The sequence below is a fragment of the Notolepis coatsorum genome, assembly GCF_963971535.1.
Source record: "Notolepis coatsorum genome assembly, chromosome: 1".
Lineage (NCBI taxonomy): Eukaryota > Metazoa > Chordata > Actinopteri > Aulopiformes > Paralepididae > Notolepis > Notolepis coatsorum.
The window spans coordinates 316,315,198-316,342,877 of record NC_140165.1 but is presented as its reverse complement, the minus strand read 5'-3'; the positions used below and the strand labels follow the sequence as shown (position 1 = coordinate 316,342,877).

At 45.5% G+C, this 27,680-nt stretch overlaps 2 protein-coding genes across 2 annotated transcripts in view; one reads left to right on the top strand and one right to left on the bottom strand.

Moving 5' to 3' along the window:
* LOC311226353 (double-strand break repair protein MRE11-like) overlaps positions 1-12,988 on the bottom strand; it is a 58,185-nt gene extending 45,197 nt beyond the window's left edge. The window contains exons 1-5 of the mRNA XM_084311782.1: positions 12,936-12,988; positions 12,523-12,581; positions 10,963-11,095; positions 6,503-6,663; positions 6,262-6,349 (exon numbers count right to left, since the gene is read on the bottom strand). Coding sequence (XP_084167908.1) covers positions 6,262-6,349; positions 6,503-6,663; positions 10,963-11,095; positions 12,523-12,542 — 402 coding nt within the window. The 5' untranslated portion in view covers positions 12,543-12,581; positions 12,936-12,988. The remainder of the gene's footprint in view (positions 1-6,261; positions 6,350-6,502; positions 6,664-10,962; positions 11,096-12,522; positions 12,582-12,935) is intronic.
* Positions 12,541-27,680, top strand: part of LOC311226344 (centrosomal protein of 57 kDa-like) — a gene marked incomplete at both ends in the record, with an annotated part of 29,532 nt that continues 14,392 nt past the window's right edge. Inside the window, 6 exons of the mRNA XM_084311770.1 lie at positions 12,541-12,565; positions 14,641-14,720; positions 16,274-16,460; positions 19,212-19,400; positions 23,957-24,078; positions 27,457-27,585. Coding sequence (XP_084167896.1) covers positions 12,541-12,565; positions 14,641-14,720; positions 16,274-16,460; positions 19,212-19,400; positions 23,957-24,078; positions 27,457-27,585 — 732 coding nt within the window. The remainder of the gene's footprint in view (positions 12,566-14,640; positions 14,721-16,273; positions 16,461-19,211; positions 19,401-23,956; positions 24,079-27,456; positions 27,586-27,680) is intronic.

Here is a 27,680-nt window from a genome sequence, read left to right as displayed (position 1 = left end):
TCGTCTACAATTTTGCAAAGAATATCAAATTCGATTTTTTTGTTAAAGTGACAACCCTGGTCAGTAGTGAACAGAGTGGGTTCAGCTCACAGTGTGTCAGTAGTGAACAGAGTGGGTTCAGCTCACAGTGTGTCAGTAGTGAACAGAGTGGGTTCAGCTCAGCTCACAGTGTGTCAGTAGTGAACAGAGTGGGTTCAGCTCACAGTGTGTCAGTAGTGAACAGAGTGGGTTCAGCTCACAGTGTGTCAGTAGTGAACAGAGTGGGTTCAGCTCACAGTGTGTCAGTAGTGAACAGAGTGGGTTCAGCTCACGGTGTATCAGTAGTGAACAGAGAGGGTTCAGCTCACAGTGTGTCAGTAGTGAACAGAGCGGGTTCAGTTCAGCTCACAGTGTGTCAGTAGTGAACAGAGTGGGTTCAGCTCACAGTGTGTCAGTAGTGAACAGAGTGGGTTCAGCTCACAGTGTGTCAGTAGTGAACAGAGTGGGTTCAGCTCACAGTGTGTCAGTAGTGAACAGAGTGGGTTCAGCTCAGCTCACAGTGTGTCAGTAGTGAACAGAGTGGGTTCAGCTCACAGTGTGTCAGTAGTGAACAGAGTGGGTTCAGCTCACAGTGTGTCAGTAGTGAACAGAGTGGGTTCAGCTCACAGTGTGTCAGTAGTGAACAGAGTGGGTTCAGCTCACAGTGTGTCAGTAGTGAACAGAGTGGGTTCAGCTCACAGTGTGTCAGTAGTGAACAGAGTGGGCTCAGCTCACAGTGTGTCAGTAGTGAACAGAGTGGGTTCAGCTCACAGTGTGTCAGTAGTGAACAGAGTGGGTTCAGCTCACAGTGTGTCAGTAGTGAACAGAGTGGGTTCAGGTCACAGTGTCAGTAGTGAACAGAGTGGGTTCAGCTCAGCTCACAGTGTGTCAGTAGTGAACAGAGTGGGTTCAGCTCAGTGTCAGTAGTGAACAGAGTGGGTTCAGCTCAGCTCACAGTGTGTCAGTAGTGAACAGAGTGGGTTCAGCTCAGCTCACAGTGTGTCAGTAGTGAACAGAGTGGGTTCAGCTCACAGTGTGTCAGTAGTGAACAGAGTGGGTTCAGCTCACAGTGTGTCAGTAGTGAACAGAGTGGGTTCAGCTCACGGTGTGTCAGTAGTGAACAGAGTGGGTTCAGCTCAGCTCAGTGTCAGTAGTGAACAGAGTGGGCTCAGCTCAGCTCACAGTGTGTCAGTAGTGAACAGAGTGGGTTCAGCTCACAGTGTGTCAGTAGTGAACAGAGTGGGTTCAGCTCACAGTGTGTCAGTAGTGAACAGAGTGGGTTCAGCTCACAGTGTGTCAGTAGTGAACAGAGTGGGTTCAGCTCACAGTGTGTCAGTAGTGAACAGAGTGGGTTCAGCTCACAGTGTGTCAGTAGTGAACAGAGTGGGTTCAGCTCAGCTCAGTGTCAGTAGTGAACAGAGTGGGTTCAGCTCACGGTGTGTCAGTAGTGAACAGAGTGGGTTCAGCTCAGCTCAGTGTCAGTAGTGAACAGAGTGGGTTCAGCTCAGCTCAGTGTCAGTAGTGAACAGAGTGGGTTCAGCTCAGCTCAGTGTCAGTAGTGAACAGAGTGGGTTCAGCTCAGCTCACAGTGTGTCAGTAGTGAACAGAGTGGGCTCAGCTCACAGTGTGTCAGTAGTGAACAGAGTGGGTTCAGCTCACAGTGTGTCAGTAGTGAACAGAGTGGGTTCAGCTCAGCTCACAGTGTGTCAGTAGTGAACAGAGTGGGTTCAGCTCACAGTGTGTCAGTAGTGAACAGAGTGGGTTCAGCTCACAGTGTGTCAGTAGTGAACAGAGTGGGTTCAGCTCACAGTGTGTCAGTAGTGAACAGAGTGGGCTCAGCTCAGCTCACAGTGTGTCAGTAGTGAACAGAGTGGGTTCAGCTCACAGTGTGTCAGTAGTGAACAGAGTGGGTTCAGCTCACAGTGTGTCAGTAGTGAACAGAGTGGGTTCAGCTCAGCTCAGTGTGTCAGTAGTGAACAGAGTGGGCTCAGCTCACAGTGTCAGTAGTGAACAGAGTGGGTTCAGCTCACAGTGTGTCAGTAGTGAACAGAGTGGGTTCAGCTCAGCTCACAGTGTGTCAGTAGTGAACAGAGTGGGTTCAGCTCAGCTCACAGTGTGTCAGTAGTGAACAGAGTGGGTTCAGCTCAGCTCAGTGTCAGTAGTGAACAGAGTGGGTTCCGCTCAGCTCACAGTGTGTCAGTAGTGAACAGAGTGGGTTCAGCTCACAGTGTGTCAGTAGTGAACAGAGTGGGCTCAGCTCACAGTGTGTCAGTAGTGAACAGAGTGGGTTCAGCTCAGCTCACAGTGTGTCAGTAGTGAACAGAGTGGGTTCAGCTCACAGTGTGTCAGTAGTGAACAGAGTGGGTTCAGCTCAGTGTCAGTAGTGAACAGAGTGGGCTCAGTTCACAGTGTGTCAGTAGTGAACAGAGTGGGTTCAGCTCAGCTCACAGTGTGTCAGTAGTGAACAGAGTGGGCTCAGCTCAGCTCACAGTGTGTCAGTAGTGAACAGAGTGGGCTCAGCTCAGCTCACAGTGTGTCAGTAGTGAACAGAGTGGGCTCAGGTCAGCTCACGGTGTGTCAGTAGTGAACAGAGTGGGTTCAGCTCACAGTGTGTCAGTAGTGAACAGAGTGGGTTCAGCTCAGCTCACAGTGTGTCAGTAGTGAACAGAGTGGGTTCAGCTCAGCTCACAGTGTGTCAGTAGTGAACAGAGTGGGTTCAGCTCAGCTCAGTGTCAGTAGTGAACAGAGTGGGTTCCGCTCAGCTCACAGTGTGTCAGTAGTGAACAGAGTGGGTTCAGCTCACAGTGTGTCAGTAGTGAACAGAGTGGGCTCAGCTCACAGTGTGTCAGTAGTGAACAGAGTGGGTTCAGCTCAGCTCACAGTGTGTCAGTAGTGAACAGAGTGGGTTCAGCTCACAGTGTGTCAGTAGTGAACAGAGTGGGTTCAGCTCAGTGTCAGTAGTGAACAGAGTGGGCTCAGTTCACAGTGTGTCAGTAGTGAACAGAGTGGGTTCAGCTCAGCTCACAGTGTGTCAGTAGTGAACAGAGTGGGCTCAGCTCAGCTCACAGTGTGTCAGTAGTGAACAGAGTGGGCTCAGGTCAGCTCACGGTGTGTCAGTAGTGAACAGAGTGGGTTCAGCTCACAGTGTGTCAGTAGTGAACAGAGTGGGCTCAGCTCAGCTCACAGTGTGTCAGTAGTGAACAGAGTGGGCTCAGGTCAGCTCACGGTGTGTCAGTAGTGAACAGAGTGGGCTCAGCTCACAGTGTGTCAGTAGTGAACAGAGTGGGTTCAGCTCAGCTCAGTGTGTCAGTAGTGAACAGAGTGGGTTCAGCTCACAGTGTGTCAGTAGTGAACAGAGTGGGTTCAGCTCAGCTCAGTGTGTCAGTAGTGAACAGAGTGGGCTCAGCTCACAGTGTGTCAGTAGTGAACAGAGTGGGTTCAGCTCAGCTCAGTGTGTCAGTAGTGAACAGAGTGGGTTCAGGTCACAGTGTCAGTAGTGAACAGAGTGGGTTCAGCTCAGCTCACAGTGTGTCAGTAGTGAACAGAGTGGGCTCAGCTCACAGTGTGTCAGTAGTGAACAGAGTGGGTTCAGCTCAGCTCACGGTGTCAGTAAATGGTAAATGGCTGCATTTATACAACAGCTTTTATCCAAAGTGCTTTACAATTTGTCCCTCACATTTGACCCATTCACTCACACATTCACACACCAACGTCGGAGGCGACCGACCATGCAAGGTGCCAACCTGCTGCTCATCAGGAGCAATTAGGGGTAGAGCTGCCGCGGTATTGATTTTTTCCTTACCGCACAAATTTGCGAAATATTTCCTACGATATTTCCGCGATTACCACAAAAAAAAAAGAAAAGTTTGAATGCATTTATTTTTATTTTTTAGTAGTCTACTCTTTATAGCATATAGCCTGCCTCTAGTCTAAATGTCTATCTTTAGAGGATGACTTTGCAGCATGAATATTGTTTGGGATTCGGCAAGCACGCATTCGTTATTGAAAGTGAAACACGGATTCGAAGTCTCCCCTCTGGTGGTGCGCCGTTCACTCGGTGTCGCGGGCAGGGGTGGTAGCGCCCGGCGGTTACCCCCCAGACCCTTTCTTCTTCTTATTATTATTATAAAGTTACTACTTATGATTAACAAAGGCATTCGTTTGTGGCATTAACGTTATATAGTTACACGTTCAATAACATCAGCGTATTTACCGGACCATAGCAAGGCAAGCATTACTCAATTCATATCTCAGTTCCTTTCTTTGCTCAGAGCGTGCTGAGTTGTGCCCATTCTGCGGTCTGTTAATAAAGTTTTCAATCAGACAAGTGTATAGAACGAAGGGCTTTTATTATAAAATTCGTTGCAGTAAAATCATTATGCCTCGTTTAGTACTCTTGTGGAGCGCTTGTAGTCCACTCCGGCGGGGAGCTAATGTTGTTAGCCTTGTTGTGATCAATGGCTAACATCCAGGAAGTAAAAAACGACTGGCGCTTGCCGATTGGTGGTAACAGCAGCAAGCGGTGTGACGTATTTGGCAGAATCGACAGTCAATCAAATTTTCCGTTGCATTGCTTTGGTTGAGAGTACTATTATAAAAAAACAGCGGTGATGCGGTATTCAGTTAAACGCTGCGGTGGGCGTGAGTAACAGCGATACCGCGGTAAATGCGGTAATCGGCGGCAGCCCTAATTAGGGGTTAAGTGTCTTGCTCAAGGACACTTCAACACGCTGCCCGGGAGGAGCGGGAATCGAACCAGGAAGCTCCGGATTACCAGACGACTGCTCTACCTCCCGAGCCACTGTCGTCCCCAGTAGGTGAACAGAGTGGAGAGAAATTTTGACAGGGACAAAAAGCAGGGATGTGATTGCGCCTCAACACATTGGTTGCCAGCCGGATATGACGATTTATCGCTTGGATGCCAGCACGTTAATCAATGGGAGGACGAGCACATTTGCGAGCGATTAAACTATATCTCTCTATGTGTCTAATACACCTGTCGCTTATCAATGACTTGCTTGCAGTCAACATGTACGAAACGGATAGTTTTTTCATCAGTACATTTCCGTTTTATACCGTTTTGAATACGAGCATAGTTTTGGAGATTTCTAGAAAGAAAAAAAATGTCCACGATAATAGCCATTTACTGGAATACACAAAACACGTTGTCATTTTCCGGCTGATTTATGAATCGTTTTCAAATAAACGCTAGATTATCGAGAGTATTTGTGTTCTTATGCACGATACAAAAGCGGGCTGAAAAATCATTTATTCGCGCCGCGCTCAGCGCCTAACGCCACACACACACACGTTGTGAACGCTGTGAAAAACAACTCTGATTAACCCAAAACTGGTAACAGATTCCTTGACCTCAGATCAGATGTTCTGCAAAAAGATGAATCCAATTCCTGATCGCCATTCCAAATATTGATCGCGTTTATTGATCCAACGTTATAGTCCGAAACGCATAATCGAAAGCTGCTCCGAGCCTCGCCAGTGAATCTGGTAACAGACACTGCTTGCCAGAGATGGGGAAACCCTGGAGCGGAGTTTTTCTCTGATGCACTTTTTCACTCAATCCAATCCAATGATGTGCATTACCATCCGGGAGACGATAGGGGGCGGTATTTGCCCTTTTCGAACTCAGAGCCATTCCCAATGATAACGTCAGGCTGGACGGATGAAAATAAAAGAAATATATATATATATATATATATATATTTTTTTTTTACAATTTTTTTTTATTATTAATATTTTTTCATCATGATTTTAGGTCTGAAAAAACAGAAATCCGGTTAAAATCACATCCCTGAAAAAGGAAGACAAGCGACGCTTCGGAAAAACAAAAACAAGTGTGACGGTAACGTCAATAAACCAGAAACCAAGTCAAGGAAAAATACCACGAAGCTTCTCTTGGTGAGATTTCGCTGTGAAAAAGCCGTCTCGAGTGTCTATTGACCTGCATTGTTCTGTATGTTATTGTTCTAGCCAAAGGGCTTGCACATTTCATAATATTTCCCCACCGTTTTTGGTTATTGTTACTGATGTAGTGTTATTGTTAAGTCTTTTGCGCAATTTGAAAGAAATAATATTGATGTTATTTCAATCCATTTAAACTTGGCCCAGATTTCACGACTATTTTGTGTGTGAGGGGGCGAGGGGGGGCGACAGAAGTAGTTTGAGAACCACTGGCTGAAGACATCCCGTCGACGGGAGGTGAGGGGGGGGGGGGGGGCTGCTTACCCCAGTCGGGTCGTCGTGGTTACCGTGAACACTGAACACAGGGATGGAGATGTTGAGGTTGTTATCCTGGTAGTTCACCCAGGGGAACCTGCAAAACACACACACACACAAGCACACAGACAGACACACACACACAGACACACACACACACACACACACACACACACCTGGATGAACATTGATCCAACATGGAGGAGAACACCTTCATGGACGCTGCTCACGGGGGAGGAGCCAGACTGACTTGCTGGTGCTGAAGTTGACGGCCTGGTCGCTCAGGATGTTGAACAGGATGGGCGTGTCCCCCATGCAGTACTGTCTGAGCAGCGTGATGCTGGTGTGCAGGCAGCGCCGAGACGGCTTGTTCTCATGGAACAGATCTCCTCCCAACAAGATGAAGTCCACCTGGAGGAGAGGGAGGCGAGGGGGGAGAGGGGAGAGAGGAGGGGGAGAGAGGAGAGAGAGGAGGGGGGAGGAGAGGAGAGGGGGGAGAGAGAGGAGAGGAGAGAGGAAGGAGAGAGGAGAGGAGAGAGGAAGGAGAGAGGAGGGGAGGAGAGGGAGGAGAGGAGGGGGGAGGAGAGGGGAAGGAGAGAGAGAGAGGGGGAGGAGAGGAGAGGAGAGAGGAAGGAGAGGAGAGGGGGGAGAGGGGAGAGAGAGGGGGGAGAGAGAGGGGGAGGAGAGGAGAGGAGAGAGGAAGGGGAGAGGAGAGGGAGGACAGGAGGGGGGAGGAGAGGAGAGGGGGGAGGAGGGGGGAGAGGAGAGGGGGGAGGAGAGGGGGGAGAGAGAGAGGGGGGAGGAGAGGAGAGGAGAGAGATGGAGGAGAGAGAGGAGGGGGGAGGAGAGGAGAGAGGAGAGAGGGAGGAGGGGGAGGAGAGGAGGGGGAGGAGAGGAGAGGGGGAGAGAGGGGGAGGAGAGGAGAGGGGAGGAGAGGAGAGAGGAGAGGGGGGAGAGAGAGGAGAGGAGGGGGGAGGAGAGGAGAAGGGGGAAGAGAGGAGAGGAGAGAGATGAGGGGGGAGGAGAGGGGAGAGAGGGGGAGGAGAGGAGGGGGGAGGAGAGGAGAGAGAGAGGGAGGAGAGGAGGGGGAGGAGAGGAGAGGAAGGAGAGAGAGGGGAGATAGAGAGAGGGGGGAGGAGAGGAAGGAGAGGGGGGAGTAGAGAGAAGAGGAGAGGAATGAGAGGAGAGAGAGGGAGAGAGAGGGGGTAGGGAAGAGAGGGAGGAGAGAGGAGAGAGGGGGAAGAGGGAGGAGGGAGAGGAAGGAAGAGAGGAGAGGTAGGAGGGAAGAGAGGAGAGAGGGAAGAGAGAGAAGGGAGGGAAGAGAGGAGGGAAGAGAGAGGAGAGGTTAGGAGGTGAGAGAGAGGGAGGAGAGAGAAGGGAGGGAAGAGAGGAGGGAGGAGAGGGAGGGGTTAGGAGGGGAGAGAGAGGGAGGAGAAGGAGGAGAGAGGAGGGAGAGGGAGGAGGAGGGAAGAGAGGAGAGGGGGAAGAGGGAGGAGGAAGGAGAGAGGGAGGAGGGGGAAGAGGGAGGTGGGAGAGGAAGGAAGAGAGAGGAGAGGTAGGAGGGAAGAGAGGAGAGAGAGGAGAGAGAGGGAAGAGAGAGGGAGGAAGGAGAGAGGGAGGAGGGAAGAGAGAGGAGAGGGAGGAGAGGTTAGGAGAGGAGAGAGAGGGAGAGGGAGAAGGAGGAGAGAGGAGGGAGAGGGAGGAGAGGTTAGGAGGGGGGAGAGAGGAGAAGGAGGGAGGAGAGAGGAGAGAGAGGAGGGAGGGAGGGAGGAGGGAAGAGAGGAGAGGTTAGGAGGGGAGAGAGAGGGAAGAGAAGGAGGAGAGAGGAGGGAAGAGAGGAGAGGTTAGGAGGGGAGAGAGAGAGGGAAGAGAAGGAGGAGAGAGGAGGGAAGAGAGAGGAGAGGTTAGGAGGGGGGAGAGGTTAGGAGGGGGGAGAGAGGAGAGAGGAGGGAGAGGGAGGAGGGAAGAGAGAGGAGAGGTTAGGAGGGGGGAGAGAGGAGAAGGAGGGAGGAGAGAGAAGAGAGAAGAGAGAGGAGCATCGTCACCAGGAGAGCGAGAGCAAACGAGGAATGATGAGGTTTGGTTCGGGTCCAGGGCTTAAGTCCTGACGCATCTCACCCATTCTACACTATTACACATGCACTGCACAGACTCACTTTAAACATCCACCTTTAACATTCACTTAGTTTAAACACTTTTAACAGTACGCCATGTCATCTATTTCTTACTAAAATGATTTGCACTACCTTTCTACCTCATCGTTTTGAATATTGTATATTATCCACTTTTTCTCCTCCTGTTTTTCTCTGATTTTCTCCCATCCCAATTTAGTCGTTATGCCAATTCCCCCCTCCCCTTCCTGGTCGTTGCTCGCATGTGCCACTGGTCGGTCTAGGGCAGGGGTCGGCAACCTGCGGCTCTTTAGCCAATCAGCTGCGGCTCCTTGGCCAAAAAATAATAATAAGAATGTACATTTTATTTATTTGTTTCTTATTTTGGAGATCGATGTCATACTGTGACACTGAAATAAAAAAATATTTCATCAACTAAGATATTTAGTCAACAAAAGGGTTACCTGTATGCCTGATATGTGGTGCGGAATTTGCGAACAAGGACAAATTTACTTTTTATTTGATAGATTTTCCACAAATAAGGGAAGGACTCTAATAGAGCTGCATAGTTCAGGGTTTTATTTCAAAGTAGGTCTACAGATGCCAGTGTTTTTTCTCCTTTTCTGTGTTTTATTTCAAAGTAGGTCTACACATGGTAGTCTTTTTTCAAAGTGGACTACTTTTTATTTTATAAATGTTCCACAAATAAGGGAAGGACTCAAATATACCCGATTATTACATGGCGTTTTCACATTCGCTAAAATGCTTGATTGTGATTAGCGCTCGGTTGCCCATAGCAGCGGTCAGTTATTTCTCGATAATCCACCGCTACCAGGGGCAACCGAGCAATAATGACCGCTGTTCGCAGCCGGAGCAATCAAGCATTTAGATCGCAGTCATGAAAGCTGCTCAGCATATGCACAGCTGCACTCATCAGTGCAAGCTGCCGGCGATGACAGCGCGGAGCCACAGAACAGAACAACTGCGTCTGCATTTGATCTTGTCTTGTCGATGGTGTAAAATGAATTAGGTATATTGTTAGTAAGTTAGCTATGTAATAAGCGGGATAATTTATAGCTGTACTCTGTCATTGTCGCAAAATAATTGACCTTCACTGCGTTTAGAACACCTCTGCGCGGCGCCTCGGTATTCTAAACTCTGTGTCGGTCAATTATTTTGCGACAATGACCTCGTAGCTATACATTATCCCTTACATAGTTCAGGGTTTTATTTCAAAGTCGGTCTACAGACACCAGTGTTTTGTCTCCTCTTCTGTGTTTTATTTAAAAATAGGTCTACACAGCCAGTATTTTTTCTCCTCTTCATAAGAGTTTGAGGTTTTCCTTTGTTATAACAGGTAAAAACAGCAATAAAAAGTCAATTTTTTTGTTTTTGTTGCTTTATAATCCCATTAATGCAACAAACTGTGTGCTATAAGTATAAAGTACAATAAATCGCAAATTACTTTGGGTATGCAATTGTCAGGCGTTTTATGCTAAATGTGGGGTATGCTTGGGGATATATAAAACGTTATACACTGTGTTATCTTCATTTTAAGGGTAAATAGGTTGTGCGGCTCCGTGAGCATTTTATTTTGTGGGAGGGGGTAAAAGTGGCTCTTTTGATAGTAAAGATTGCTGACCCCTGGTCTAGGGAGTCCTGAAGTCTATCAGATGCTTCCTCCGTCACAGCCAGCAACCTCTTTTCACCTGCCAGCGCGGACTCTCATTGGTGAAGTGTAACGCGTGGGAGGTCACACTACCTTCACCATATCCCTTCTTTGCTGTGCAGGCGCCGTGACCGACCTGTAGGAGTCGCTGTTTACAACGACCAGAATACCACCCCACCGGCTTCCCTCCCGCTGACTCTGCCAATTGAGCCAGTATGACGGCCGGCCAAGCCGGAGGCAACGCTGACAGCCGGATTCGATACCGGTGTCTCTTGCGTTGGTGACGAGCGCTTAGACCGCTGCTCCACCCAGCCGCCCTAATATTGTATATTTTGTATAGTGTTTGGTTTATTATTTTACTCTTTACTGTATGAAGGACAATCTCAGGCTCATACAGAACCAAGCATTTCACTATAATGTAAACAAATAAAACAAAACAAAACTTGAAGTCACGGGATGTCAGGGTTCGTCAGGGTTTTTCCGAACGGACGTTCAAACCTTCGTTTTTAATTAAAACAAATTTTTTACATTTTGATCTTCCAACTAAATCCTCAATTCGAATACGAAAGTGATGGTAACGTCTTGATGGAGCGCAGAGTGCCAAGCGGATGCAGATAGGCTACATAATTTATGATAAATGTTTTATTTTAATATTAGTGTAGCCTAATCTTTATCTGCAACTGTGAAGAAAACCCCCATTGGTTTAAACAGAATGAACACAGAAAAAAATATATAAATATATTTTGTTATGTTAATTAAAAATTCAAATGTTGATTTAGAAGGTCCGAACGTTCGGGCTCAGCCCTACCACACACGTATCCACATACAGAGACAGAAGACGACATGAGATTGGTTCCCTCGTCCACTTGACTCAAGAGACATTCAAACACAGTTACAAGCTGGAGTCCATCGCTCCTCCACAACACGGACCTCGTTGGTCTTGGCGCATTTCAGGATCTCGTCCAGGGTGTTGAACGTGTCGTTCCCGCGGATGGCATCTTTCTCCATGTAGCCCAGGTGGATGTCTGTGGCGATCAGGATCTTAAAGGTGTCCTCGTCGTCCCTGGCAACAGCAATATGAACCAATTAGATTAAAAACTGCCACAGAACAAATGCACTTAACCCTTTCACTGCCACACGACAGCCGGTTAACTTTCACTGTGACAATACAGAAGGTTAGCCCTTTACTATTACACAACCGACGGCGATGCTCCATCATTAGCATCATTAGCTAATGATGGATGCTAATGATGGAGCATCGCCACCAGTTGTGTGATAGTAAAGGGCTAACCTTCTGTCGTGTGGAAGTGAAAGGGTTAAGAGAACCAATGTACAGTTTCTTCCCCCTCAAATGCATATACTCTCTTTTTAGACTCTTTTTTGTATTCATAAACAGTACTGTATTATTTGTAGATCTGGTATGTCATAAATGTCTAGATGTAACAGTACTGTCTACCTGTATGTCATGTATGTCATATGTTATGAATGATGAATTGAAAATGGGGGACCCTGATGTAAACAAGACGAAAGCCTTTCTCTGGTCTGCATCCCCTTAACAATTGTGTGTATTGAGCCGTACTGTATTGTACGCATTATGCAATCTGTTAATAACATAATCAATCAATCAACCGTAATGTATAGAGCTGCTGCATGCTGGAATTGAATACCTGTGAATATAATGATTATCAGCTACAAATGTACTTTCAAGAAAAAGTTAAACAACGCTCTTATGAATGATGAAATACAGTTGGGTTATTGATTTATTTAGTTAGTATTGTATTTGTGGTTGGAGCCTATTTATTTGTGTTGTGATTTTGCAGATATTGAGCATGTACTCAAGCTAAAGTGTTTTTTATGTTCATATTGTTTTGTTATTATTACTCCAAACTTAGGTGTTTGGACCCCAGGAAGAGTAATCGTTCACCGATGGGTGTGGACTAATGGGGATCCGTATAATAAACAAATTAAACAAATATTCAGAAATAGAGCTGGTTTAATCAACGGTGTGCCTTTTTTGTGGTGGTCTCATGTCCCATAACACTGCTAGGGTTTGGGGTTAATTCCCCCCCACTCATGATGACCCGATGTAAACAAGACGTAAGTCTTTCTCTGGTCTGCATCATCTTAGCAGTTTGTTTTGTATTGAGCCGTACTGTATTGTTGATTGATTGATTGAAAATTGTATTAACAGATTGCAGAATGGGTACAGTACAGTACAGCTCAATACATACAATTGTTAAGGGGATGCAGACCAGAGAAAGACTTTCGTCTTGTTTACATCAGGGTCCCCCATTTTCAATTCATCATGACATATATGACATACATGACATACAGATAGACAGTACTGCCCATTCTGTACCCATTCTGCCATCTGTTAATAAAGTTTTCAAGCAATCAAAACGGCGGTATTAACACTTCAATGCTCATGGTTTGATAAACCAATATATATTTATATAAATGATCGTCAACAAGAACTATAATAAGACTTACATGGTGCTTTCCGAAGTCATGTTGAGCAGCTTCACGTCTCCTAGTAACAGCCAGGTCACCTGCAGAGCCGTTCAGTTATGATTATTATGTAAATTATGAATCACATAATCATGCTGTAATAATGTCATCATCGCTAACTGTATTAATCAAACTTAACGATAGACCAATATAAGCTCATAATGGTTAGCTAGCCAGGCAGTTGTTAACATGGGACGGTGCACAAGCTAATAATGGAGCTAATGGCTAACGTTACAACTCGACAGCTAACGTTAATTAACTAACATGTCAAAGTAAAATAAAGTCTGTTTTTTTTGACACATAGATTAATGTCAACCCAGCCAGGAGGGTGTGATATAATAATAATAATAATAACGTAACAACTGTGTGCAAGAAGAAACAAAATTATGATTTACATGAGGTTGTTGTCACTTCTACTACAGCAAAGTGCGGCTCATGGACCGCCGCCACAAACACTTCAAACCGGAAAACCATGTACCCGCCCCCTTTAGAACCGGAAACCGCGTATATGTGGTTGATGTAGTTCTATTCGCATAACTTCTCCGTTCCGATGAGTACATTTTGAGTCAGGTAAAAAACTACATTTCCGGTTGGCAGGCTAGACGCGTTGGTTTTAAGTAGCGATGCACGACGAAGGGGAGGAGCTTCTTCTTCTTTTCTATTTTATTGGCGGTTGGCAATCACTTTCGATGAGCATTACCGCCATCTACTGATAAGGAGTGTGGATCTGGATGTTCTAAAAATAAAATAAACCTGTTGTTCTCAGAAAATAAAATAAACTCTTCATACAAACTTCTCCAGAATTTCTTTGCAATATGGCAGCTATTTTAAGTGCAATCTTTTCACTCTGCAAATTCCTGATAAGAACTGTTCTTTGCCGTTGATATAATGTACACTGTTCTACAACATGTTCTACTCAAGAAACGGTTCTTGACTAACACCGCACTTACATTGTTCATTAGTATGCTTTTTTAACTTTACTAACGTACTGTTCAACCCTGTATGTCCCAACCTCATTCTTTTAAACAAGCATACGAATGGGCAATGTGAGTGTGGTGTTAGTCAAGAAACGGTAGAACATGTCGTAGAACAGTGTACATATCAACGGCAAAGAACAGTTCTTATCGAGAAATTGCAGAGTGAAAAGATTGCACTTAAAATAGCTGACATATTGCAAAGAAATTCTGGAGAAGTTTGAAGAGTTTATTTTATTTTCTGAGAACAACAGGTTTATTTTACAGGATTTAGAACATCCAGAATGCTAAATGACAATAACACGTCACTATGTAACAACCATCAAATGCACTCACAGCACACACATCCACACGCACACACTCACTTTAAATAAACAACTCACTGCAGCACCCACTTTGCCCACTTTAGAACACCTAAACACACTTTATATTTATTGGTAAATAATTTGCACTACAACCCATACCTCATCACACTGTACTGTAAATTGTACCTAAATTGTACCTCATCCCATTCCTGCATTGTACTGTATAGTATATAGTATATTGTATTGTAACTCAGTTACTTTTCTACTCTGACTGCATTGTACATTGTATATATGTATATACTGAACACTTTTGTCTACGTACTTGACTTCTATTTTATGCTTACTATACTTATTTTATACTTATCTATTTTTATCTAGCACAATCTCCGGAGCAAAACAGAAAGAAGCATTTTATATAAAAGTATTCTGTACTTCTGTATTTTGGCAACTAATAAAGAAACTTGAAACAGCTACACACACTCCTTATCAGTAGATGGCGGTAATGCTCATCGAAAGGGATTGCCAACCGCCAATAAAATAGAAAAGAAGAAGAAGAAGAAGAAGAAGAAGAAGAAGAAGAAGAAGAAGAAGAAGAAGAAGAAGAAGAAGAAGAAGAAGAAGAAGAAGAAGAAGAAGAAGAAGAAGAAGAGCGTTTTTACTAAACGGGCGACACCGTGGTAGGAATCATTCATACCCAGCTGAGAGGGAGTGTTGTTTTCACAATTCTTCCCTTGCGAGTGGCGGCGATGATGATAACTTTAATAACAACACGAAACATTTACTGTCAGTAAGTGACTCTGTTGTTGTTGTTGTTCACCCAGCTGACAGAAGAGCCGGCTGTATCTCCATGGAGACGCTGTCAACAACACCCGCCGTGGCAGCAGCAGCAGCGCGGGAGAAGGTAACCTACCTCTCTATAGCATCATCTCAGCATCATGTCAGTTAGTAAACAATCTAGCTTGTGTGTCTCCACCCTTTTTATATTTAAGAGTAGCTAGACGGCCTGGTGACTGATTATTATAGCTATTACTGTTAGCCTCCAACACCCAACCTCCTCCAATGTACAGTTTCTACGTCATATCTTTTTCAGACTCTTTTTCTATCACAAACAGTACTGTATTTGTAGATCTGGTATGTCATAAATGTCTAGATGTAGCAGTACTGTCTATCTGTATGTCGTGTATGTCCTGATGCATTGAAAATGGGGGACCCTGATGTAAACAAGACGAAAGTCTTTCTCTGGTCTCTGCATCCCCCTTAACAATTGTGTGTATTGAGCCGTACTGTATTGTACCCATTCTGCAATCTGTTAATAAAGTTTTCAATCATTCATTCATACCGTGCATCTGTAAGTTGTGTGAGTAACGACATGCAGCGCCAATCAAACTGATGTAAAGCTACAGTAGACGGTGGTTGACGTCACGCTTGAGTTGTCAGGGGGTTGGTTAGCTGAATGAATGAATGAATGAATGAATGAATGAATGAATGAATGAATGAGAACTTTATTAAACAGATTGCAGAATGGGTACAATACAGTACGGCTCAATACACACAATTGTTAAGGGGGATGCAGACCAGAGAAAGACTTTCGTCTTGTTTACATCAGGGTCCCCCATTTTCAATTCATAGTGACATTTATAACATACACAACATACATGACATCATGACATTTATGACATAGGGACATACATGGCATACAGGTATATAGTACTGTTACATTTGTGACGTATACGATATGCAAATATACAGTACTGTTACCCATAGATCCTAACAACGGAGCTAACGGTCTTATAACTTCCCTGGTGTTAATGCTCACTCACGTTAATAACATGTTAGAATACAGTCCATATTCAGGCATTACCCATGGCGAGATATAAGTCAGTGGCCCATGGTGAAGTTACTATTGTTACTATATGCTGTTTTACACCGTTACAAACACGTATAGAGTAGACAATAGTTTAGTGCCATTATTGACCCATGTCCTCTTCCTCATCATTGGGTGTCAGGGCTGCAACTAATGACTATTTTGGTAGTCGACTAATCTGTCGATAATTTTTTCGATTAGTCGACTAATCGAAAAACAATTATATAAAAAAAAATTCAGCTCTGGTCCAGCTGAAGACAGAGCAGAGGAACAGATTGGACATTGAGCATGACCTCAGAGTTGCTTTGAGACTTTTGTCAGGACCAAACAACATCCCCAGTTATCCCATTAGTTCCCCCAAACTTACTGTCGGTCTGTTATGTTAAGCTAAGAAGTCTTCAGCTGGACCAGAGCTGAGAAGCCACTTTCACAAAGATAGGTAGTGCAAAAAAAAAAAAAATTATAATAATATATATTTTAATGACTAATCGACGCAAGAATTTCTCGTCAACGATTTTTTATAATCGACGTCGTCGATTATGTCGACTAATCGTTGCAGCCCTAAATGTGATATTTATTTTTACGAACAGACGTCGTATGGTCCTCGACCGGAGCTGCGTCCAGTGGTGTCTGACAGTCTGTCATCGTACAAAGAATACCCTCCTCATCGGCCCTTCATCAACACATTCATCACGCATCACACACCCCAAAGAAACACACATTACACCCCCCGCCTGTCATCACCCAGCAAGGCCTTCCCAGAGACCAACAGTGCAGGTAATCATGTGTGTGTGTGTGTGTGATGCATTCTCCAACACTCTGTTTCTATTCACTGTGGTCTCCATGACGACTATACTATGTGTAGTGTAACCTGACACCACCATGCCCGGATGCCTCAGCGACAGTGATATCATAATCCCCCTGCACGGTGTAGATATCTTCCTAAACTCTGAGGCTATCCCCCCCCCCACATCTAGTATGCCATCACTCCCACCCCTACAGTCATCGGCAGTGGGTGAGCCGAACATTAGTGTAGGCTATATCGCGCGGAGCGTGCACAAGTTTTCCTTTTTTTTGTCAATACACACATACACCCACTAGGCTATGCGAGGCGAGCCCCACGCATTTAATATATAGTGCAAATTAAGTGTTCAAATGAAGGCATCCAATAATATATAATATATTGACCATTGTCTTACCTTTTAATGCAGCAAAATGCGACGTTTCGTCTTGGCGTCAATGATCTTTGCTGCTTTAACTTTGTCTGTGAGATCACTTTCTCAACGTGAAGCAGACTCTCTCAGAGTTGACCGTCTTGCCTGGCGCATTGTTGTTCTGAGCATTGTATTTAACCTGAGCCCCTACGCGTGATTGGTTACTGTGCCTGTACTTGGAATGTTAAACGCCGCCACCTAGGGGTTCCCAAACTTTTCAGGCCGGGGCCCAGAAAATAAGGCGTCAGAGAGCCGCGGCCCAATGCACATCGTCTGGCTTTTTTTTCTTTTTTTTTTGCCAGGCGACCGATTTTTTAAGCCAAATATCACTTCAATCCTATTAAGTTAGTTCAAGTTAGTTATTCATTTATATGTGCTATTTATGAGAGGGCTAACTTGTTGCAAAATAATAATGATAATAATAATAGCCTCATTAAAATACTATTGTTGCTTCGGTTGTTTTCAGCGTTTTATGTGCATAATCTGTTATTTAGTTTGAAATGTTCGTTGAAATAAGTAGATTTTTCGTTTTTGTTTATTTATTAAGTTAATATAAAACCATATAGTCACATTTTAGAATACAATAGAATAGAATTTTAGAATACAACTAGAAACACTGTCCTGGCCTGCTTCTAAGTTCAGTGGCCTGACAAAAAAAATTAAAATAAAAAAATAATTTTTTTTTTTTTTTTTTTTTTTTATAATCATCTCGCGGCCCACACGTGGCTGCTCGCGGCCCACCTTTGGGTCGCGACCCCGACTTTGGGAACCACTGAGTCCTAGCCGATTGACACCTCCTTGGCCGTTGACACCTCGGCCGGGCTACTGCACAAGACGCACACAAATATAGTAGCCTATATAATGCTGCGCTGCAGCCTGCGCACATATATTATATATACATGTCAACATTTCCAGCATAACATTTAATTTGGGTAGGCCTAGCCTAGCCTTCATTACCCGCCGCCTATGCCTACAGTATTATATCACATCTTAGTTAGTTCAACATGCCTTTCGCACTAGTTCTCTTCCATCCGGATGGACTGCGTCCATACTGAGCTTTCAGGCCTCGGACCCATCACTTACTTTACAGTTAGCCATTTAGCTGAACGCTTTTATCCAAAGTGACTTACAATTTCTGTACAACAAGTCAGCAGGAAGGAGGGCTACAACTCTGGCAGCTAAGGGTAAGTTAACATTGTTTGTCAAACAGTGTCGAACTTGAGTGCTACAGACTTGAGTGGACATTAGCACAGTAGGTACAGGTAGATTCCTTAGTAGGAGAGTGTGCACTAGTGAAAGACTTTACAAGGTTAGTATTTTATTTTTTCATTTTCAGGTATTGGTTAAAGAAGTGTGTTTTTAGTCAACGACGGAAGATTGGGTGGGTTTCAGCTGTCCTGACTGTGGTGGGAAGTTTGTTCTACCATTGTGGGTAGTGATGCTCGATATTGGCTTTTTTACCGATACCGATATTCCGATATTGTCCAACTCTTAATTTCCGATACCGATATCAACCGATACCGATATATGCAGGGTTTCCCCGTCCAAAAAACTGAATAATTTCAGGTAACTAATAATTTCACTGGATATATATATAATAATATTGTTATTGTTTTTTATTTTTTTTAAACCAATACCGATATTTTCCGATATCACATTTTACGGCCGATAATATCGGACATCCCTAATTGTGGGTCATTGTAGGAGTGGGTCTGAGGCGGCCAGAAGACGCAGAGCGTAGGGGTCTTGAGAGGGTGTGTAGTTAGAAACCATTGACCGGAGGTAGGAGGGAGCCGTTCCCCTCGCTGCCCGGTATGCCAGGTCAAGGGCCTTGAACCGGATTCGCGCGGCGATGGGAAGCCAGTGCAGCGCTCTTAAGAAGCGGGGAAACGTGGGCTGACTTTGGTAGGTTATAGAGATCAGGCGAGTTCGCTGAGTTCCAGAATCCTGCCGACTGCCTTGTTACTTTGTAATCCCATTCATTTATACAGCATGGCATAAATAATACGTCTGCACCAAAGCCAATCTGTCAAGACGGGACGCACTAGACACACGGGAGGCAGGGGCGTCGGTGTCGACAAGATTTTGGTTCAGTTTTAATTTTGTCCTATCGTCTCTCAGTCTCAATTACACTTCACACTGCACAGTCTGTGACCTATCAAGGGTTAATATTAACCTGTGTGTGTCTCTCTGTGTGTGTGTGTGTGTGTGTGTGTATGTGTGTGTGTGTGTGTGTCTCTGTGTGTGTATGTCTGTGTGTGTGTGTGTGTGTGTGTCTCTCTGTGTGTGTGTGCGCGTGTGTGTGTGCGTGCAGCCATCTTGTCGGCCCTGAGGCACCTCCAGGAGAAGACCAGGAGGCTGGAGTCGGAGAGAGGCCGAGCAGAGCTGAGTGTGCACACCATGGGGAAGGATGCATCAGCCACACGCCCACCGCTCCAGAGTGAGAGGGCCGCCCACAGACTCTCAGACTCTCAGACCAGTGAACAACCCAACTGCAATCAGGGTGAGTGTGTGTTTACTAAAGGCTGTCTCCCCGAAGCCTGTTTTTGGGATTCGAACTTCGTCAGGGTTTTTCCGAACGGACGTTAATCGAACCTTCGTTTTTAGTAAGATTTTCTTTTAATGTTTAAATGTTTTCTTTTTTTTCTAAATAAATATCCTCAAAACTAAATCCTCAATTTGAATAAAGTGATTAATCTGATTAAACAAGTTTTTTTTTTATTTTTTATTAAATCAACTTTCTTTAATGTACACAACGCATCAGTTTCTTTTAATACTATAATATTAGTGTAGCCTAATCTTTATCTGCAACTGTGAAGAAAAACCCCATTGGTTTAAACAGAATGAATAGATTATAGATTATTAAAAAATTCAAATGTTGATTTAGAATTTGAATGCCAACGTAACGAACGACGGTTTGAACGTTTGGGCTCAGCCCTAGTGTTTACAGGAGGGTCACATCATGGTACATCATGTAGTACCACAGTTGTCTTGACATGTTGTTTTGTTGGCCTATAAATGTGCGTTATTTCGCTACACAAGTACACAATGCACAAAGGGGGCAGTGTAATCACTCACGTCTGTATGTCTGATTTGGTATCAAACCTGGCGGCTGGCGGATAGGTTAACGGTCTGCCAAGGACCTGTACTCGGCTCCACCGGCAAGGGGCTCTAGGAATGGCAATGTTGGGTCGGCCACTAGGTCAGTCCAACCACTTTTGTCAGGTGGTAAGTAGGGTTGGGCATCGTTTGGATTTGAACAATTCCGGTTCCGATTCTCCATATCGATTCCTGTTCTAAACGATTCTCGATTCCGATTCTTTGAGGTGCAGGTCAAAACGGGTCACAGCTTATTTCGCAGGAGATTTTTTTTTTTTTTTTAAACATTTGAATTGTTTTGGTTTGGTTACAGTTTAATTTGGTTGCTGTACTGTAACCAGGGTATTAATTAACAAAGTAATTTTTTTTCTTTTTTTAAGAATCGAAATTAAGAATCGAAATGCAAATATGTTACTTCCAGTTCCAGAACCGGAAGTTAGGAACCGGTTCCTATTAGAACCGGTTTTCGGTGCCCAACCCTAGTGGTAAGTCTGCAGGCTGGCTCCGTCCTCCTAATTGTTTTGTTATTATTACAGAGTTAAGTACCGAAAAAAGGTACCGTCGTTGGGTACCGATACCGAATCCCAGTAACTGGTACTGCAAGTACCGGTATCTGTTCAAATGTAAACGGTACCACCCAACCCTGCTGCTGGTAGCGTGGTTGTTGCATCTCCCCGTTGAGTCCCGTTCTAGATATGGGTCCGTGTGTACACTTTCCTTCCTCTCATTGTCATCTCTCTCTCTCTCTCTCTCTCTCTCATCCTCCATCTCATTCTCATCTCTCTCATTCTCATCTCTCTCATCCTCCATCTCATTGTCATCTCTCTCTCATCCCACATCTCTTTCTTTCTCATCTCTCTCATTCTACGTCTCTTTCTTTATATCTCTCTCATCCTACACCTCTTTCTCATCTCTCTCATTCTACCTCTTTCTTTCTCATCTCTCTCATCCTACACCTCTTTCTCATCTCTCTCTCATCCTACACCTCTTTCTCATTTCTCATTCTACGTCTCTTTCTTTATATCTCTCTCATCCTACACCTCTTTCTCATCTCTCTCATTCTACGTCTCTTTCTTTCTCATCTCTCTCATCCTACACCTCTTTCTCATCTCTGTCATTCTACGCCTCTTTCTCATCTCTCTCTCATCCTACACCTCTTTCTCATCTCTCATTCTACGTCTCTTTCTTTATATCTCTCTCATTCTACGTCTTTCTTTATCTCTCTCATCCTGCATCTCTTTCTTTATATCTCTCTCATCCTACACCTCTTTCTCATCTCTCTCATCCTACACCTCTTTCTCATCTCTCATTCTACGTCTTTCTTTATCTCTCTCCTCCTACACCTCTTTCTCATCTCTCTCATCCTACACCTCTTTCTCATCTCTCTCTCCTCCTACACCTCTTTCTCACCTCTCTCTCATCCTACACCTCTTTCTCATCTCTCTCATTCTACGTCTCTTTCTTTCTCATCTCTCTCATCCTACACCTCTTTCTCATCTCTGTCATTCTACGCCTCTTTCTCATCTCTCTCTCATCCTACACCTCTTTCTCATCTCTCATTCTACGTCTCTTTCTTTATATCTCTCTCATTCTACGTCTTTCTTTATCTCTCTCATCCTACATCTCTTTCTTTATATCTCTCTCATCCTACGACTCTTTCTCATCTCTCTCATCCTACACCTCTTTCTCATCTCTCATTCTACGTCTTTCTTTATCTCTCTCCTCCTACACCTCTTTCTCATCTCTCTCTGTGTCCCTCTCTCCCCCACAGCGCTGGTCTCCTCTCCCACGTCTCTCTCTCTCTTCACATCTCTCTCTGTGTGTCCCTCTCCCCCACAGCGCTGGTCTCCTCCCCCACGTCTCTCTCTCTCTCATCCTACACCTCTTTCTCATCTCTCTCATTCTACGTCTCTTTCTCATCTCTCTCTCATCCTACACCTCTTTCTCATCTCTCTCATTCTACGTCTCTTTCTTTATATCTCTCTCATCCTACACCTCTTTCTCATCTCTCTCATCCTACGCCTCTTTCTCATCTCTCTCTCATCCTACACCTCTTTCTCATCTCTCATTCTATGTCTCTTTCTTTATATCTCTCTCATTCTACGTCTTTCTTTATCTCTCTCATCCTGCATCTCTTTCTTTATATCTCTCTCATTCTACGTCTTTCTTTATCTCTCTCATCCTGCATCTCTTTCTTTATATCTCTCCTCCCACGTCTCTCTCTCTCTTCACATCTCTCTGGGTCCCTCTCCCCCACAGCGCTGGTCTCCTCCCCCACGTCTCTCTCATCTCTCTCTTCACATCTCTCTCTCTGTGTCCCTCTCCCCCACAGCGCTGGTCTCCTCCCCCACGTCTCTCTCTCTCTTCACATCTCTCTCTGTGTCCCTCTCTCCCCCACAGCGCTGGTCTCCTCCCCCACGTCTCTCTCTCTCTCTTCACATCTCTCTCTGTGTCCCTCTCTCCCCCACAGCGCTGGTCTCCTCCCACGTCTCTCTCTCTCTCTTCACATCTCTCTCTGTGTGTCCCTCTCTCCCCCACAGCGCTGGTCTCCTCCCACATCTCTCTCTCTCTTCACATCTCTCTCTGTGTCCCTCTCCCCCACAGCGCTGGTCTCCTCCCACGTCTCTCTCTCTCTTCACATCTCTCTCTGTGTCCCTCTCTCCCCCACAGCGCTGGTCTCCTCCCCCACGTCTCTCTCTCTCTCTTCACATCTCTCTCTGTGTCCCTCTCTCTCCCACAGCGCTGGTCTCCTCCCCCACGTCTCTCTCTCTCTCTTCACATCTCTCTCTGTGTCCCTCTCTCCCCCACAGCGCTGGTCTCCTCCCCCACGTCTCTCTCTCTCTCTTCACATCTCTCTGGGTCCCTCTCTCCCCCACAGCGCTGGTCTCCTCCCCCACGTCTCTCTCTCTCTCTTCACATCTCTCTCTGTGTCCCTCTCCCCCACAGCGCTGGTCTCCTCCCCCACGTCTCTCTCTCTCTCTTCACATCTCTCTGTGTCCCTCTCCCCCACAGCGCTGGTCTCCTCCCCCACGTCTCTCTCTCTCTCTTCACATCTCTCTGTGTCCCTCTCCCCCACAGCGCTGGTCTCCTCCCCCACGTCTCTCTCTCTCTCTTCACATCTCTCTGTGTCCCTCTCTCCCCCACAGCGCTGGTCTCCTCCCCCACGTCTCTCTCTCTCTCTCTTCACATCTCTCTCTGTCCCTCTCCCCCACAGCGCTGGTCTCCTCCCCCACGTCTCTCTCTCTCTTCACATCTCTCTCTGTGTGTCCCTCTCTCCCCCACAGCGCTGGTCTCCTCCCACGTCTCTCTCTCTCTCTTCACATCTCTCTCTGGGTCCCTCTCTCCCCCACAGCGCTGGTCTCCTCCCCCACGTCTCTCTCTCTCTCTTCACATCTCTCTCTGTGTCCCTCTCTCCCCCACAGCGCTGGTCTCTTCCCACGTCTCTCTCTCTCTTCACATCTCTCTGTGTCCCTCTCCCCCACAGCGCTGGTCTCCTCCCCCACGTCTCTCTCTCTCTTCACATCTCTCTCTGTGTCCCTCTCCCCCACAGCGCTGGTCTCCTCCCCCACGTCTCTCTCTCTCTCTTCACATCTCTCTCTGTGTCCCTCTCCCCCACAGCGCTGGTCTCCTCCCCCACGTCTCTCTCTCTCTCTTCACATCTCTCTCTGTGTCCCTCTCTCCCCCACAGCGCTGGTCTCCTCCCACGTCTCTCTCTCTCTTCACATCTCTCTCCGTGTCCCTCTCCCCCACAGCGCTGGTCTCCTCCCACGTCTCTCTCTCTCTCTTCACATCTCTCTCTGTGTGTCCCTCTCTCCCCCACAGCGCTGGTCTCCTCCCCCACGTCTCTCTCTCTCTCTTCACATCTCTCTCTGTGTCCCTCTCTCCCCCACAGCGCTGGTCTCCTCCCACGTCTCTCTCTCTCTCTTCACATCTCTCTCTGTGTCCCTCTCTCCCCCACAGCGCTGGTCGGCCAACTGGCAGCTGCCGAGTCCCGCTGCCTGCAGCTGGAGAGGCAGCTGGAGCTCATGAGGAGGATGGTGTGTCACGCCAAGGCAGACCGGACGGGCCTGCTCCACCAGCAGGTTGTTAGAGTCTCACACACCGTCCACCCTGCAGCTTGTTAGGGTCTCGCATAGGGCTGGGCGATATAACGATAACGATAAATATTGCGATATATTTTAATAATAAAAAATAAATAAAAATAAAAATAAAAATTTGACCTGCAACAGGGCAGTTTTAAAACCAGAGACAGTGGACAGACTTGTCTTTCTTGCCTGCAGCTTAAAGTAATGGCTTTGCTTGTCCAAATGACAATACTGACCAAATTGAGATTTATTTTTCTCTTGTCCATTTATTTTGTTTGCTTTCTAATTTAAAATACAGTTTGAAACCGTCTGTACACAGTAGGCTATGTGTGCTAGCAGAGCTAGACTCCAGTCACGAGTCACGGTGCACATGTGCGGTGGTTTGTCCACCAAAAAAGCGCCAAAAGATAGAAAAGAAACTAGCAGAGCCAGAACTGTTCAACTCCCCTGGAGCCACAGCCAGCAGAGAAGCCGGTTTACTTTAGCTTTTAAACCAGCTGCAGCCTGAGAACTGGAGTGTGAGGGGCTGTAACACTAAAGATGGCGGCGACGACAAAGAATTGCTGCAAAATAAACATACACCTGTTGTTAAAAAAAAAAAAAAAAAAATTATTTTATTTTTTTTTAAATTCTTTTTATACTTATAACAATTCGATAATTATCGATATCGAGAAATAAAATAAAATTATCATATCGTTATCGTTATCGTTATTTTTTTCCATATCGCCCAGCCCTCTCGCACACCACACCGTCCACCCTGCAGCTCGTTAGGGTCTCACACACCGTCCACCCTGCAGCTCGTTAGGGTCTCACACACCGTCCACCCTGCAGCTCGTTAGGGTCTCACACACCGTCCACCCTGCAGCTCGTTAGGGTCTCACACACCGTCCACCCTGCAGCTCGTTAGGGTCTCACACACCGTCCACCCTGCAGCTCGTTAGGGTCTCACACACCGTCCACCCTGCAGCTCGTTAGGGTCTCACACACCGTCCACCCTGCAGCTCGTTAGGGTCTCACACATGACCGTCCACCATGCAGCTCGTTAGGGTCTCACACACCGTCCACCCTGCAGCTCGTTAGGGTCTCGCACACCGTCCACCCTGCAGCTCGTTAGGGTCTCACACACTGTCCACCCTGCATGTGAGTCACTCAGAATAACAGGGTTCAGGGTTTTTTGCGTTCTTTTTTTTCCGTTCGTTTTTTTTTTGTTCTTTTTTTGCGGTAGTTTTCGTTTTAGTTCATTCGTTTTTTTGCGTTTTTTTTTGTTCTTTTTCGTTTTAGTTCGTACATTTGTTTTTTCGTTCTTTTTTTTTCGTTCTTTTTTTGCGTTTTCGTTTTAGTTCGTTCTTTTTTTTGCGTTTTTTTTTTGCGTTTCCGTTTTAGTTCGTTAGTTTTTTTGCGTTTTTGCTTTAGTTTGTTCGTTTTTTTGCGTTCTTTTTTTTTGTTCTTTTTTTTGTGTTCTTTTTTTGTGTTCTTTTTTTGTGTTCGTTTTCGTTTTAGTTCGTTTGTTTTTGTTCTTTTTCGTTTGAGTTCGTACATTTTTTTGCGTTCGTTTTTTTTCGTTCGTTTTAGTTCGTTCTTTTTTTTGCGTTAGTTTTTTTGCGTTTTTGTTTTAGTTCGTTCACTTTTTTGCATTTTTTTTTGCGTTTCCGTTTTAGTTCGTTCGTTTTTTTGCGTTTTTGCTTTCGTTTGTTCGTTTTTTTGCGTTCTTTTTTTTTGTTCGTTTTTTTTTGTTCTTTTTTTGTGTTCTTTTTTTTGCGTTCGTTTTCGTTTTAGTTCGTTCGTTTTTTGGCTTTTTTTTTGTTCTTTTTCGTTTGAGTTCGTAAATATTTTTGCGTTCGTTTTTTTTCGTTCGTTTTTTTGCGTTTTCGTTTTAGTTCGTTCTTTTTTTTGCGTTCGTTTTTTTGCGTTTTCGTTTTAGTTCGTTCATTTTTTTGCGTTTTTTTTTGCGTTTTCGTTTTAGTTCGTTCGTTTTTTTACGTTTTGCGTTTTGCATGGAGAGCAGTTCACAGAGTGTGTTCATGTCTAACGGTGTGAGTCACTCAGAATAACAGGGTTATTATCCACACCGTCCACCCTGCAGCTCGTTAGGGTCTCACACACCGTCCACCCTGCAGCTCGTTAGGGTCTCACACACCGTCCACCCTGCAGCTCGTTAGGGTCTCACACACCGTCCACCCTGCAGGTTGTTAGGGTCTCACACACAATAAGATAACGTTTTCAGTCTTTTCACCTCATTCCAATAATTTTTATTGCAGTAATTTATTTTAATTATTTTAATTACGTATATATATTTTTTTTCTTTTAATATCGCTACTCGGCGTCACTGTATCGATATAATATATTGTCGCGCAACATCTCACGATATATTGCTGTGTCGATTCCCACCTCTACACACGACAACAGAACCCTATAACGGCTCACGCTAGCTGCTCTGAGCTCCTTGAAACCTCTACAGCGGTACCGACTAGGGTTTTCCGGAACCGTTAAGAGGATGTTTACATTTCGATATATATATATATATATTTTTGTATAAATAAATGTGTTAATTAATACCTTAGTTACAGTACAGCAACCAAATTAAACTGTATCAAGTCAACTGACAACAATGTGAATAGTATGAAAAAAAAGAAAGGATAAAAAAAAAAAAAAGAATCTCCTGCGAAATAAGCTGCCGAGAATCAGGGATCGAAATGGAGAATCGGAATCGTTCAAATCCAAACGATGCCCAACCCCCTAGTACTGACGTCTGCTCTACTACTGCAACTCCCTCTATATAGGCATCAACCCGTCTTCCCTGTCCCGCCTACAGCTGGTACAAAACACCGCTGCCAGACTGTTGACCGGAACCCGTAAAAGAGACACCACATCATCCTTGCCTCCCTTCATTGGCTTCCAGTACGCTACAGGATAGATTTTAAGGCCCTTAATGGTCAGCCCCCCCCCCTCCTACATCTCAGACCTCCTATCCCCCTATTCCAACACCAGGTCCCTCAGGTCAGCCGATCAGAGGCTCCTGACAGTTCCGGAGGTCTAACCTTAAGCCCAGGGGGGGGGGGGCGTTCCTTTGCTGTCGCAGCCCCTGAACTGTGGAACAGCATCCCCACCTCCATTAGGCTCCTCGCCTCCTCGATAGATGCCTTCAAATCTAGGCTCAAAACCCACTTCTACCTACTAGCCTTTCCCGTTCACCGACTCATGCCCTGTTTGCCTGTGTGCCCTCCCATAAAACGGAGTGTGATTGTTGTCAATATGTATCTATGTATCTACCCTCTGTACAGCACTTTGGTTGACACGTGTCATGTTATTAAATGTGCTATATAAATAAATCTGATCGATTGATTGATCGTACTGATGTCTGTCCGATACCCCCAGGTCTCCATGGAGGCAGCGCAGGGGGCGGAGCGCGCTCTCGACTCCGTGTCTGAGCGCGCCCAGTGGGCGAAGCTGGGGCGTCTGGAGCAGGAGTACCTGAGGCTGACGCACACACAGGACAGAGCTGAGGTGCACACACACACACACACACACACACACACACACACACACACACACACACACACACACACACACACACACACACACACACACACACACACACA